Source organism: Natator depressus, chromosome 10 (assembly GCF_965152275.1).
Source record: "Natator depressus isolate rNatDep1 chromosome 10, rNatDep2.hap1, whole genome shotgun sequence".
Lineage (NCBI taxonomy): Eukaryota > Metazoa > Chordata > Testudines > Cheloniidae > Natator > Natator depressus.
Genome location: NC_134243.1, coordinates 59,959,702 through 59,974,372, shown reverse-complemented (window position 1 = coordinate 59,974,372; position 14,671 = coordinate 59,959,702). Strand labels below are relative to the sequence as shown.

General features: G+C 37.7%; 1 protein-coding gene across 1 annotated transcript in view; it reads left to right on the top strand.

Annotated features, from left to right (window-relative positions):
- The window catches only part of UNC13C (unc-13 homolog C), a 397,169-nt gene that overhangs the window by 196,252 nt on the left and 186,246 nt on the right, over positions 1–14,671 (top strand). The window contains exons 13-15 of the mRNA XM_074966314.1: positions 5,853–6,003; positions 11,812–11,880; positions 12,816–12,905. Of these exons, the coding sequence (XP_074822415.1) occupies positions 5,853–6,003; positions 11,812–11,880; positions 12,816–12,905 (310 nt within the window). The remainder of the gene's footprint in view (positions 1–5,852; positions 6,004–11,811; positions 11,881–12,815; positions 12,906–14,671) is intronic.

Below are 14,671 nucleotides of genomic sequence, written 5' to 3'. Positions count from 1 at the left end.
AAGAAAAAAAATCAGTTAAAGTTACTTCCCATCAAAATCATGAGAAATTTCTCATTTACCCTGTTACTGATGTGAATCTAGCAATTTGACAGAAATTTTAATTGTGCAACAGCTTGAAACAAAATTATGAAAAGGTTCATATGTAAAAATAGTTGGATTAGTTTGTTCAGCTCTGCTTTGAATCAAGGCCTCTAGAAATGAAAGGCAAAGGCAGTAACTCATTCGGGATACCTACTACGCCCCCACTGTCAATCATTTTGTAGTATCCTAGGTAATTAAATCAAAGAATGACATTGGGGAAAATTCTGCTCCTCGAGCAAATGTAGGCTCTCTCCAGTGTCAGAGAGAGCCAAAAATGCACCTCCAAGGATAGATTTTAAAAAATACATATTTTTAATTATTGCATTTGTTTTTGAAAGACGATGTTGGCCCTGTACTGTTGGAATATTGAAAGATTTTTTTATTAAGATGAACAGCCACTTATTTTTAATGGCCTGGAACATAGGCAAAACATGCATTCATATTTCCATTTTTTATATTTTATAATTGCTCTCTTTTTTTCTGTCTTGGTATGTAAGAAAACTCCATTAGTTATGATATAGAGCACTGGGGCCTTTGTCAGTTCTGCAGCAAAAATTCCTTGCACTAGCAAAATGTTTGTTCAGTAAAACAATAGCTGGAGAAAGACAAACTGCTGTATGCATTGCTGATATTGTTCAAAGACCTGCTGCACTTTATTTTTTTAACACACTTTTATTTTATTTTTTATTTTTGAAAAGTGAGGATAAATCTTTAAGAAGTGTGACTTTGTGTAAATACCATTACCGTAATGTTGTTAAGGTTAGTGCCAGGTTGTAATACCTACAGCATTAAAATAAAAGTCCATAAGGTAACCTGCTAAGGAACTAGTTATATTTGCACACTGGCATTTTTGGAACACGTTCCAGGATTTGTTTCATGAATTACTTTAGTTGATGCATGTGTTCCATTTCCTCCTTTTTCACTGCTTAAACCCATTTTCATTCTTTTGGACTCCTAATGCCAAGAAACCCATTCTGATTAGTAAATAGAGTTGGAGTTTTTTAACCTACTTGTATGAGGAGTATTACATGAACTTTCTCAGATAGTCATAGAAAAATAGTATAAATACCGCATACCAAATACTTGAGCTTAGGCCTTAGAGAGGTACGATCAATATGATGATGACCAGTTTAATTCAGGTTTTCAAGTGTTAGACCCAGATTTTTAAAGGTATATAGGCATTGATCTACTCAGCATTCCAACACCTTTTAAAAAGGGATTTAGGTAATGAAGGAACCTAAATCCCATTGACTTTCAATTGGCATAATTCTTTAGCTTCCCTTTTATTATAAAGGGGATTTAAAAGTAAAAAATAAATCTCTAATTGATTAAACATTAGAATGTATTTACCGGATAGATTGTCATCATTTTAAAGTACTTTGTGATTCAGAATGGTTGAAACCAGCTGATGAAAGCAAAGAACCCAATTCTGGAACCTTTACTCAACTCTGAGTAGCACTGAATCACAGGAGTAGTCCAGTTGAAATCAGTGTTACTACTGATATGAGTAAGTGCTGCTCAAAGTGAAAGTGTAATACTCAGGCTCTTAGTAGTGGAGGAGCCCTGGGAAAGGGTCTTTACCCCAACTTTGCACAGTCAAACATGGAAGGACACAATGGGGCCGGGCAAGGGAGGGGACCCCAGAATCACTTGAATCTGAGTAGAGGTGGGTGAAATTTTTCATCAAAAATGCAGTTTTGGGACAACTATTAACAAATTGGACACATTCACGGAATAATGTCAGCCAAGAAAAAAACAATGGGGTCTAGATTCACAAGGGCACTTGTAAATATCTAGCCCTTCATTTCTTTTACTTTTATTAAAAGTTAAAAATGCCCAAAATCTAAACAAAAATTTTCTGACTTTCTTGCTTCACCAAAAATCCTGAAAAATGTCAGTTTTGGTTTGACCAAATTCATTTTTTTATTTGAACTGCCAGCGACCTGAAAAATCAGTTATTTGCTCAGCTCTAAACATGAGTCCAATAGCATCTGCCCCAGGAGGCTTCACCAACTGTTCCAGCCCCACAGCCTGGCTCACGGTTGGGAGTGGGGGATGGATTCATCCCAGAGCACACTAACCCTGCACTATGCCTGAATCCTCTGTGTTCTCAGCTATTAAGAATGGCACAACATATTTTAAAATAACAAAAACTAAATAGAAGGTTAGGTATTTTTGAAGATTTTTGTGGCTGCACAAATTAATGACTTGTTTATTTCTTGGAAGTCGTGATTTTAAAACAAAACTATAAAGTCACTTGTCTTGAATGAGTTGCTGTAGAGCGTTAGAAAATTGCAGTATAATCATTTTTTCCAGCCAATTGCATTTCAATTACAAGGGTCAGTTGATTACGTCTTTTGTGTTATATTCTTTTAGAAAAAAACTTAAAATGTTTTAAACTAAAATAAGGACAAGCCATATGGTTGGAGCATTTACTGGTGGTTGGAGTATTTGGGAATACACTGGAATTTATTCTGACTCAGGTTGTGATGATTTTGCCCTGAAATCAATGGGATACAAGTCATTGATTCAAGCTCAAATGTCTGTAGCACTCACTAATATCCTTCCTGACTGGGTAAGGCTAGTGGGGAAGAGCTGTGTCTGGAGATGCATGTGTAACCCACACACCTCCTGGGTGTGGGGTTCTGTCCTGTCTAGTGGCACTGAGACCACTTAGAGAGATTAATGAGTTTGCTCTACAGTCTTAGCTAACAGCCCGTTGGCTTTTAGCTCATGCGCTAGACGCTCATGCACTAAGCTCCAGAGGTCTCAGGTTTGATCCCGCCTGTCCATGACCGGGGTCTGTTGGTGTTACACATGGTGTCCATTTTAGGACATCTCAGGAGTTATGTAAAAGAGGTCCAGTATCAGAGATCAGATACACTTAAGTCTGACTCCTGATCCTGGATTCCTGACTCTTGATGCCTGAGACTTGTAATGTGGAGGTAGCAAAAGATGGTAATGGGAACAGTCTCCTCAACCAAGTGTCTGCCTTGTTGGTGCTGCAGGTTTCTATCTTCTCTAATTCCCTGATGTGTTCATGAAGCAGATAGTGATTGGTGCTGGTTTAAACTGATGTATCACCAACATGCCTCTTAATGCCACACCACTGAGGTCTTCCTCACAGGAGTTTGGCAGGCATTTTTGTTTTAATTATTAATAATAATTTATATAGCGTTCTCAAAGAATTTACAAAGGCCCAATCCCTGAGGTTTGAGTTTTCCTGGGTAAAAACTGAGTAACACCAGTGCCAAACCAAGCATTCAGTAATCATGCCTCAGGCCCGCAAAAATCATGAGATTAGCTTAAAAATAATGAAAATTTAAAAATACTCAATTTTGTGTTTTTTATATTTGCCTCCTGATTTTTGAGTCCCTTGGGTTCATATTTTTGAGCTTTTCTCAATAGCCACGAGGGCTAGAAAGTTAGCTTTTCTGAATGAAAGCTAAGATTGTCATGTAATCACATCACTCCAGAAGTTGGGGCTCCAAGAAAAACACCTTGTGTTGAGAGACTGGCATCGACTCATAAGAGTTTTTGGCAACATGATGGCACCCTTGTAAACACCTCCCTGAAGGCTGCATGCTTTCTCCTCCACCCTCCTGTCCCCACTGGATCCTTCAATCACAGGTACTCTGTCCTCCTTCTGACCCCTTCCTATAGTCCCCCAATTGCCCTCCATACCACAGGCTCCCTGCGTCTCATCCTCTACACGCACCATTCCAGGGGCTCTTTTGTGTCCCCAGTGAGGGAGCCTCTCCTCCATCACAGAGAGAGCTTATTTTCCTTTCCCCCCTCCCCCCGAGAAGGAAGTGGGACAGCTGTGTCTCCTCTCTTTCTACTCCACCCCCACCAAACATGATGCAGGTATGGTGGAGCAGCTTGTTGGGAAGGAAGAAAAGGAAGCTCTCCTCTAGGCTCTTCTCATTCCCCCTGCTGGCTGAACATAGAGATGTTGAGTGGAGTTTTTATTTCTGAGAGCTGTTCTCATACAGGAGGGGGCTTGAGGGCTGGCTGCCTGCTGCAGCTGACAGCAGCACTTTTGGCTCTGGTGCTGAGAGCTGGGAAGGAAGGGGGGTGCAAGAGAGCCCTATTTTCTTCTCTTGGCATCCCGCCTGATATTATACCTATGTCTGGAGAAAGTAGCTTTTAAGACAGGGAGAGATGGTGCTTGGCTGACATGAAGAGACAGACTATTCCAAGAGATCATAAGAATCTGTGTTGTTGAAGGCATGAAGCCAGGAATGGTATTGTGGACCCTGAAAGAGTCATTTTTGTCTCTCCAGCAGGGGGTTTGAGCAGCTGCAGCTTTTGGGACTGATCAGGACATGACAGTCAGTGACAAGCAGATGGATTTCAGAGTAGCAGCCGTGTTAGTCTGTATTCGCAAAAAGAAAAGGAGTACTTGTGGCACCTTAGAGACTAACAAATTTATTTGAGCATAAGCTTTCGTGAGCTACAGCTCACTTCATCGGATGCATTCAGTGGGAAAAAAAAAGGCAGATGGAGGGAGCAGTTCAGAGAAGGGACTGGGAGCACCACAGGGGGTGAATAGGAGAGTTGGAAGATATAAAAGCAGTGATGTAGGCTGTGTGAAATTAAGTGGGGAGTTGTGGGAATGTAGCAGGAGTTTGATTTAATGTGTTTTATAGACAAGAATCCAGTGACAGGATTAAAGTGAGGGAGGAGATATGGACAAGCAGCGTAAGTGGAAAATGACATTAGCAATGGCATGAGTTAGTATATTTGGCTTAAGTTGACCTATACAAAATTAAGCATTTGGTGCTTGTATTACATTCTTTTTTCTGTGCAATCTATGGTATTTCATATTTTCAAAGTCTTTTTCATTTTTTTTTATTCAAATGAAACAGAAAAAGTGTGTACCAACAATAACATCAACTTTGTTTTAAATTTAGGAGAAGTGTTGAAATTGAACTCCTCGTCATTTTTTACCTTGTGTATTATTACTTCTTTATGACTTATACAGTACTATGTTTTTTTAAATGCTCTGTGACCTTACAGCTGACATTGTGTTCTCATTAGTTTATCAGTAGTCAGAATTTCATCTAATTATATGTAGTTGTCCTATGTAACAGAATGATTAGCAATTGATAATGATTCTAGAAGAAGACCATTTATTCTGGGTTTTGCACTCTCATCTGAGTGCAAGTCAGATGTTCAATATTTTATTGCTTGGTGCACTGCCAGTATTGATGTTCTTTGAGTGTAAGATTGATGCTTTTCTTTTGAGTGTAAAGCAAGATGGAAAGATTTCTAGTCTCCATGACTTTTGGAAGTCCCACTTCTCAGTAATAAAATAGCCTAAAAAATAAGCCTCAGTAATACTTTAGAAAAATGTCATCCTCTTTATTCCTACCACCCAAACTCTTCCAAACTGAAACTAACCTGGGTGGTGTAGACCCACTGTAGCCTTCTGTGATAAATTTTGTATTTGATAAACATTTTTCTTTTAATACAGCCAAATATAAATAACTATATATAATCACATTTTATTTTGGAATTGATACAATCAGTTAATACTTCTAGTTGTATTCAGTTTTGAATCACCAGTGTACAACCCATAGCAGTGGTATAGATCAGAGCTAGATTCTGATCGCCAGTGTAAGTCCCAAGAGCTGCCATTTGGAGTTAATGATGTTACTTAATTTACACCAGTGGAAATGAAAGCAGAAGCTATCCAGAGAACACTTGGAATATATCTGTATAGCATACTTCTAATATTTTAATGGTAATCTCTGTTTGAATTTTAGGCACTTTTCATGTCTGTCTTCTAAATACATGTGTTCTGGAGTTCCAGCGGTGATGAGTACCTTGTTGGCCAACATAAATGCTTTTTATGCTCACACTACAGCTACAACTCATGTGTCTGCCTCCGATCGTTTTGCTGCTACCAACTTTGGTGTAAGTATCATTTGATTATCCTGGCAATATGATAGAATTCCCAGTATCTACTTTCTAAGAGTTGACGTAGTATGGAACCTATGATATTAGGGATGATAATATTTTCAAAAATGTCTGAGGCTGTATCTACACTTGGAGCTAGGGTTGTGATTCCCAGCTCATGTAAACATAGCACTAGCTCTCATTGCGCTAGCATGCTAAAAATAATGGTGTGGCCACAGCAGCATGGGCAGCAGCATGGACTAGCTACCCCAAGCACGTACGCATAGCGTCCAGGTGCGTTTGTACTTGAGCAGCTAATCTGTGCCACTACTTGCTTCTGACCTTGCTGCCTTGGCTACATTACAATTTTTAGTGCTCTGGCTCAATAAAAGCTAGTGTGATTATGTCTGCACAACTCCAAGTGTAGCTGTACCCTTAGTTACTTCTGAAAAAGAGACTTAGATGCTTTTGAAAATTTTGCCCTGGGTCTCTTTGATAAGTTAACATTAGCGTACTGCGTACTTTGGTCACATCTTTTTTTTAAACTCTTACATACATAAAGATTGGCATGCACATTATTTGTGACGTTTTTCAATGAAATTCACATCAGAAGGATTTTGTTTTGATTTAAGGTAGAAGTTTACAAACTCATCACAACTCTATATTAAATCGATAGGCCAGTTCCTCAGATGGGATATTGGCTTCAGTGTACGTACGTGGACCCAATGGATCTGGCCCTAAATAATCAGAATAGAACCTTCAGAACCATTAGCTTAAGGATATTTGTAGTGACTATCTTCAAAAAATGTGTCTTTTTTACAATTTTGCATAAGTCAGTAATAGAGAAACATTGTAATGAAGATTCAGCATCTTTTCAGGTGAGAGTGTTAATATCAATAGTGGAAACACCAACTAAGATTTTCCCTCTAACTAGTTACAGGAATAATTCTACTTATATAATAGGAACTCAGAATAGGTGTTTTTCCTTTGTCTCCATCATTAGGGAAAGTGCTTGCAATAAATCTTTCATCTAAGAAACTAAAGATTACACCTACTGTTTCAGGTTCGGTACTGAACTCTCTTTCTTTTTTGTAGAAGTACATGGCGTCATGACATGACTATTAGAAAACACACATGATCAAAGTGTGCCAATCCTGTATAGGGAAAGTGAAGTTAAACATGATATTTCTGTTTGGTATCACTGGGATGGCTCTTAAAATTAGATTCCTGGTAGAATGATTTTATATAGGGTCATTCACTATACAAGACAAGAAAACTGGTTTATCGGGGTCGTTTTCAGTTGTTGAAAACTCAGTATGGAATTAGAGTGTGCTGCGTACTAAGGGCGAGATAATGAGATGATGTAATACCTACTCTCAGGAAGTGGCAAAAGGAGGGAGATCATGACTCTCCTGGTTCCCCAGCACCTCCAGGGAGAGAGTAAACTGTGCTTTGTCAATACCTGGCATAATGTGTACTGCCCAGTGCTTTGGAGGTGGTAGAACTAAGGATCTGCTCATTTCTCCAACATCCACTTCCCCTCACCTAGCTGCACTGGGGAGGTTGGGGAAGGAAAGGAGAGGAGCAGGTCTGGGGAGCCTGCTTTCACTCCCATACTGGTACTCTTGATGTGGGTAGATAGAGATGGGGCATAAACACAATTTGGCCCTGAAGAATTAATATATTAATTCTTCATTTTTTTCAGTTTGCATTGCTATTATTTGTATGTCAGCTATTTTTAAGGAATGATCCTCTGTTTCATTACCAAATGCAAACACACGCTAATGATTTCTAAAATATTATTTATTAATATCTATTTTAATAAATTTGGGATTTAATCAAATATCAAACACAATTAATATTAATGAAGTACAAATTGCAGCTGCATGAAGCGCTGTCAGGAGCACTAAGGCCCGTCTCCAAAACTAAGTGTAATGAAAATATTTCCACTTCTGCATGATTTTCAAGTGCATTATTACCAAATAATAAAATTTGGCTACTAAACCCCCAAAAAATAATTCTGGTGTTTTGTTTTTTGTTTTTTTTTTTTTTACAACAGAGGACACAATTTTCAGACGACGGCCAAGAAAATAATTCCATCTGTGCCTGAAACAAATTTTTTGTAAAGAAAATTCATTCCGGGCATTTTTCCACAGTATGCAGTAAATCAAATTTGGATTCAGAACTGTATTATGTACAGCATTATTACATATTTTCTCCATGAAGGGCCTTGCATGTTTAAATCCATAACTGAAACTAAATATTTGTGGATGAAATGCAAACCAGCACCTTTTTATGAAGCAGAACTAGTGTCTGTCAAACTCATTTTTATTGTAGTCTTGTGGAAGAATGAATGGCTGAATCATGGAGCCATTCCAACGGCCTGATGCTGCAAGTGTTTACCACTGCGAGTGGCTGATTATTAACCCCATGTCCTACTAGAGTAGTTCCTAACATTAAGACATTTTCTAACTCCCTTTGGCAATTTACTCAGATCATCTTATAATTTTATTTTAAATCATATTTCCAAAAAATAGTCATCTTAATTGTTGCATCCATTAAATAAATATTGAACAAATACTGTATTACATTTCCATTCGTTGTTGTTGTTTTAAAATATGTTGAGGTTAATGGAGCTATTTGTGATAGCAAGCATTGCAGCCAATAATAAAGGTTTGTAGGATCAGATCCCCAGTTTGGTGGCAGTGTCTCCCAGGACTGGGATTCAAACTCAGTGCACCTCAGTTTTCCCCTCTATAAAAAGGTAATAGTGATACCTGTTGTTGTGAACATCTGTAAGATATACAGATGAAAAGTACTATCTGACTATACATTACTACTATTATTTAATTACTACATTACCAAATATTGTAGCGATGAAACTTAGATGTGTTTATTCAGCTGCTAATTTTAAAAGTACATTGATGATTTGTTATTAGGACTGTCAAGCGATTAAAGAAATTAATCACAACTAATTGTGTGATTAAAAGAATTAATTGCAATTAATCACGCGATTAATCACATCATTAAACAATAATAGAATACAATGTATTTAAATATTTTAGGATGTTTTCCACAGTTGGGTCAAGGGCTGTAGCTATCTTTAGAAATCTCACATTGTTACCATATTTGCTTTTTGTGAAATCTGCAGTGAAAGTGTTCTTAAAATAAACATGTGCTGGGTCATCATCTGAGACTGCTATAACATGAAACGTATCGCAGACTGTGGGTAAAATAGAGCCAGAGACATACAATTCTCCCCCGAGGAGTTCAGTCACAAATTTAATTAACGCATTATTTTTTTAACAAGTATCTTCAGCATTGAAGCATGTCCTCTGGAATGGTGGCTGAAGCATGAAGGGGCCTACGAATGTTTAGCATATCTGGCATGTAAATACCTTACAATGCTGGCTGCAAAAGTCCCATGTGAATGCCTGTTCTCACTTTCTGGTGACAGTGGAAGTGGGCAGCATTATTTCCTGTAAATGTAAACAAACTTGTTTGTCTTAGTGATTGGCTGAACGAGAAATAGGACTGAGTGGATTTGTAGGCTCTAAAGTTTTGCATTGTTTTGGTTCTGAGTGCAGTTATGAAACCAAAAAAAATCTACATTTGTAAGTTGCACTTTCACAATAAAGAGATTGCACTACAGTACTAGTATGAGGTGGACTGAAAAATACTATTTCTTTTGTTTATCATTTTACAGAGCAAATATTTGTAATAAAAAATAATATAAAGTGAGCTGTGTATACTTTGTATTCTGTGTTGTAATTGAAATCAGTATATTTGAAAATGTAGAAAAACATCCAAAAATATTTAATAAATTTCAATTGGTATTCTATTGTTAAACAGCACGATTAAAACTGTGATTAATTGCAATTAATATTTTTGAGTTAATTGCATGAATTAACTGTGATTAATTGACAGCCCTATTTGTTATTAAATCATTCTGGCTCTTATACTTTTGTTGAAATGGCACTCTACTGTTTCAGTATCAGATGTTTTGTGTTTGAGCCAGCTTTTGAAATGTAAAGTTTTGCTGTTTTTTTTTTCACCCTGGATTTTCTCTTCTTTATTTCCATTTTGCTAGTGATCAGAACATTTTTTTTTATCCTCAGCTTGGAGGGGCAGATTAAGTCCTCTCTCTGATGTTAATGCCAATTTACCTTTGACACAAATACCAATCCAATTCGTAGTTCAACAGATGGGTAGAAGGACAGTATTAAAACATCCCTAATAGAGGTTCTGGGCTCTGTTTTCAAACAATTGACTTATAGGCAAAATATAAGATTATTTTTCTCATTTCTGAAGCCCTCTGGGTCAGGTTGCATGATAGTGGCTAGCTGCACACCATTAATCAAAAAGAACATCCCAAATTCAAGTCCTCAAGCCTACATCTGGGATGGATTTGTCTGAGTATTTCAGTGGAGATTTATAACAAGGCAAAAACATCCCCTTGTGTTGAACACTTAATGGAACTATGCCAGATTAAAGGCTTTACGTGTAGGTTAGTACTCCCCTGGTATATGAGAGAGAGCGTGCAAGTTATACCATGGTCACATCATTGCATAGTTCAGAAGTGTGATAGAGGTCAGAATATACGTTTATGGATATCAGATCTTGCTACTTCCAATGGTCTGTAGCCTTTACATATTCTGATGGTGTAACTTCATGTTTCTTTGCAGTTGGATAAGGAGCATAAGTGTTTCAACACAAAGCATGAAAGGCATACAACTCTCATTAACAGTACTGGGACTCACACTGCTCAGTTGTATGCATTGCACTAAAATTTTACCCTTGGGCCTTTATGCGCTAAAATCACAAGTCAATCTTCATTTTCAAAGGGAAAAGCTATTGCTCAGATAGGTTTCACAAGGCCACCATCTCTAATAGGTCATTGTCTGGGTACACCGCAAGGAGGACAGGAGACACTTGTTGTGGATTTTAATCAGGCCGCAATTTTATTATATAGATGTCTGGGACTACCCGGCAGATAAAGTGTACAGTGCAGGCAAATCCATGTTTATTCAAATCAGTTCTCCAGGGATTCCACTAGCCCCCCCTTTGTTTCCATTCAGGTCCCCCAGCCAACCCATGACTTGGACTTTAACTATCCACCATCATCGTAAGGGGGTTAAGGTGGGCTATGAGAACGGGGGGCATTGGCTCCCTGCCGTACCAATCAGAGGAGTCCCCAACCTCCTCCCCCATTCTGTATGTTTACATCTTGCTAAAACTCCCTTGTGCAAAAATATAATGTTTTACAGTTTTAAAAGGGGCAAGCAGTGTTTTCTAAGGAGCTGAATACAGACACAGAACAAGCTGATTTTTTCTGACAAGCCACACACCCATCACTGAAAACCTTTGAACTTTAATTTGAGTTGATACTGTTGTTGTTCAGAGTCTTCTGACAATGTTTTTTCCTTTTCCCTGGGTATTTTTGTTTTAGTTATTTACTCAACAACACATCAGTTATTAAGATAAAGGAAAACAGTTTAGGGGAAAGGCTGCTGCACTTCACTAATCCATTTTAAGGCTGCATGATGGTGAATGAATGCCAGAAATTTGTGCTATATTAGATGAATCATGAAATATGGCAGAAGGCATAACACATTTACAGTTTCTGATATACTTACTGTTATGTCAGACCAATGCTTTTATACAGATAAATTGAAAACTGCACACTTTCCAAACAGATCCAGAATGGAAGACAGCAGATTGTATGCTTTGTGATAAATGTGTGGGCTATAGATTTACACTCATAACTACAGAAACTTGGCACCACATTGTTTCTCATGTGCAAATGTTCATGTCTTCTTTGTACAGAGGGAAAAGTTCATAAAACTGCTGGATCAATTGCACAATTCACTGAGGATTGACCTATCTAAATACAGGGTATGTACAACAGATCCTACCAATGGACCAAATCATACATTGTTTAGTATAAATATATCAGTGCACTTTATCTGTGTATATCAGTTTTAGATATTAATATCTAGTCTGACATGAAGTTTGAAAGAATCAAGGTGCTCACACTGTATTACCAATCCTTGAATTAGAATTCAAATTTTAGGACATTAGTGTTTTAACAAAACCATATTTTCTGGGTTAAGCAAGTTGTTCTGTTCCTTCTTGAGATTATCAGAGCTAAGAAAAGAGGGTCATTGTGTGGTATTACAATTGGTGGGGCAGTTTTTTAGAGTTTCGAAAATCAAAAGTTTCATTCACCATATATGTCTCTCTGTGGGTTCCTTCAGTGTTGAAGAATGATATCTACTCCCTATCAGATTATAAGGATAGTTGACTAGTCCTTTGATAGTATGAGGCCATTAAAGGACCACCAAAAATGTTTCCTGGCTATCAGTCTGCCTGCTAATCTAGGGAACTCTTAGTATTTCACATAAATTCCAGTTCATTAAGCTTATTATGAAACTACTAACTTTATTTCTGGAACTAACTGATACACGATGGAGAGCAAATAAAAGGGTTTCCTTTAAATCACGAACAGCGTTTCTTTAACCTTCTCATTGCAGTATTGTTTCTGTGAGATTTTTAGAATTGGCAATGCAATATTTTAAAACTTGCATGTTGTTATCACAGACCCTAAGACTTCCAAGAATGGTCAGTTTGGGCCTAACTCTGCTCCCACTGATGTCACTAGGCATTTTACCATTGACTTCAAAGGGAGTGTAGATGGACCCACCGAGCGCAGTTGATAATCCCACCCACTGTGTTTATCGCTTTCTTTGTTTTCCTGAAAGTTTTTTTCTTAACATTTTAAGGGTCTTGCCCTAAACCTTATACTTATTTCCTTTTCCCCAATTAACTAGGATAACTTTCCTGCCAGCAATTCTGAAAGGCTTCAAGACCTGAAATCAACAGTAGACCTGCTAACCAGCATTACTTTTTTTCGAATGAAGGTACCACACTTCATCTCTGTTACTGGCATCAGAGAAACACAGTGCACATTTATTTTCTAGGAAAGCCACACTGTATTTGGTGCTCTGGATCACCACTATGAAACCTCAATGATTAGGGTGTGCTCTTGATATCTTAGCTTGATGAATCCTGCCCTGAGACTCGATTTAAGATACAGAACATCACTGGTGATAGTCTCTAAATATATTTCAGCTGCTTTAGTTTTAAATTAAATCCCTAAACTTTCTGAAGATCTAGCTAAATGGAAATCTTATACTGAAAGAATGTAAAAGGGAGAGAATGCAGAATGCCGCAAACTATATTTATCTTTCTCAGGTTTAACTGAAGATATATTATTGAACTGCATCTCCTTAGAATATACAGTTTAACCTCAGAGTTACAAACACGAATGGAAGTTGTTCGTAACTCTGAAATGTTCATAACTCTGAACAAAACGTTATGGTTGTTCTTTCAAAAGTTTACAACTGAACATTGACTTAATACAGCTTTGAAACTTTACTGTGCCAAAGAAAAACACTGCTTTTAACCATCTTAATTAAATGAAACAAGCACAAAGACAGTTTTCTTACCTTGGCAAATCTTTTTTTAAACTTTCCCTTTATTTTGTAGTCGTTTATATTTAACACAGTACTGTACCGTACAGTATTTGTTTGTTTGTTTTTGTCTCTGCTGCCTGATTGCATACTTCTGGTTCCAAATGAGGTGTGTGGTTGACCGGTCAGTTCGTAATTCTGAGGTTGTACTGTATGTAACAGCTGTATTTAAAGAAAGAATCTCTTGTTCAGTTTTGCTCCTTTGCCACCACTGAAACTAGCTTTGCTCCTGTCATCTTTCTAAGCTTGGCAGAGGACAGACCCAATGTAGTTTTCTTGCCTCCAAAGCCAGGCAAAGATATCCTCTACTATCCAGTGACTTTTGATATTGAATGGCTCAAACACTTTGCCTTTGGGTTTTCATCTCTTCAATGCTATGAACAACTGCTTTGCAAAGAGACCCTTTCACTGGTGTCAGGACTCCAGAAATTGCTTTTCTGATGCAGAAGTTACACCTGAATTAATGCTTTACCTTTAAGAGCACGCAGCTGCAAATATTACTCACCTGGTCTGTCAAGTCAGTGTTCTGTTGACTTTTTATCATTGTTCATTAACAAGAAGCCAATAAAATAAAAATCATTCTACTGGAGAAAGCTAAAAAAAACCCAGTCGCTAACATTTGTTTAAACCCCAGTTAAAATTAGGTATAAAGATTCTCCGCTGGAGTAAGATTAGGGCTAGGTTTAGTGAACAGAATAAACTGAAAATCAAACAAAAGCAGCTGAGACGCCTCAGGTATTTATCAGGACAAATAATGTTTCCTATTGGAAACGGTGTCCTAGTATTATTTCAAACATCAAAGTGAGGCTAATGACATTAGGCCAAAACCTACTTGCCATAGATATACAAGCAGTCAACGTCAAGGTGATCATGAATAAGGGGAGCAAGATTTCCCCATGATAAGGAAAAGATACACATTGCAAACTTGACATCATCAAATTAGGCCTGAATAAAGACTGGGAGTGGCTGGGTCACTATAAAAAATAATTTTCCCTCTGTTGATATTCATCCCTTCTTGTCAACTGTTGGAAATGGGCCACATCCACCCTAATTAGCCTCGTTAGCTCTGACCCCCCCAACTTGGTAAGGCAACTCCCATCTTTTAATGTGCTGTATATTTATACCTGCTTACTGTATTTTTCACTCCATGCATC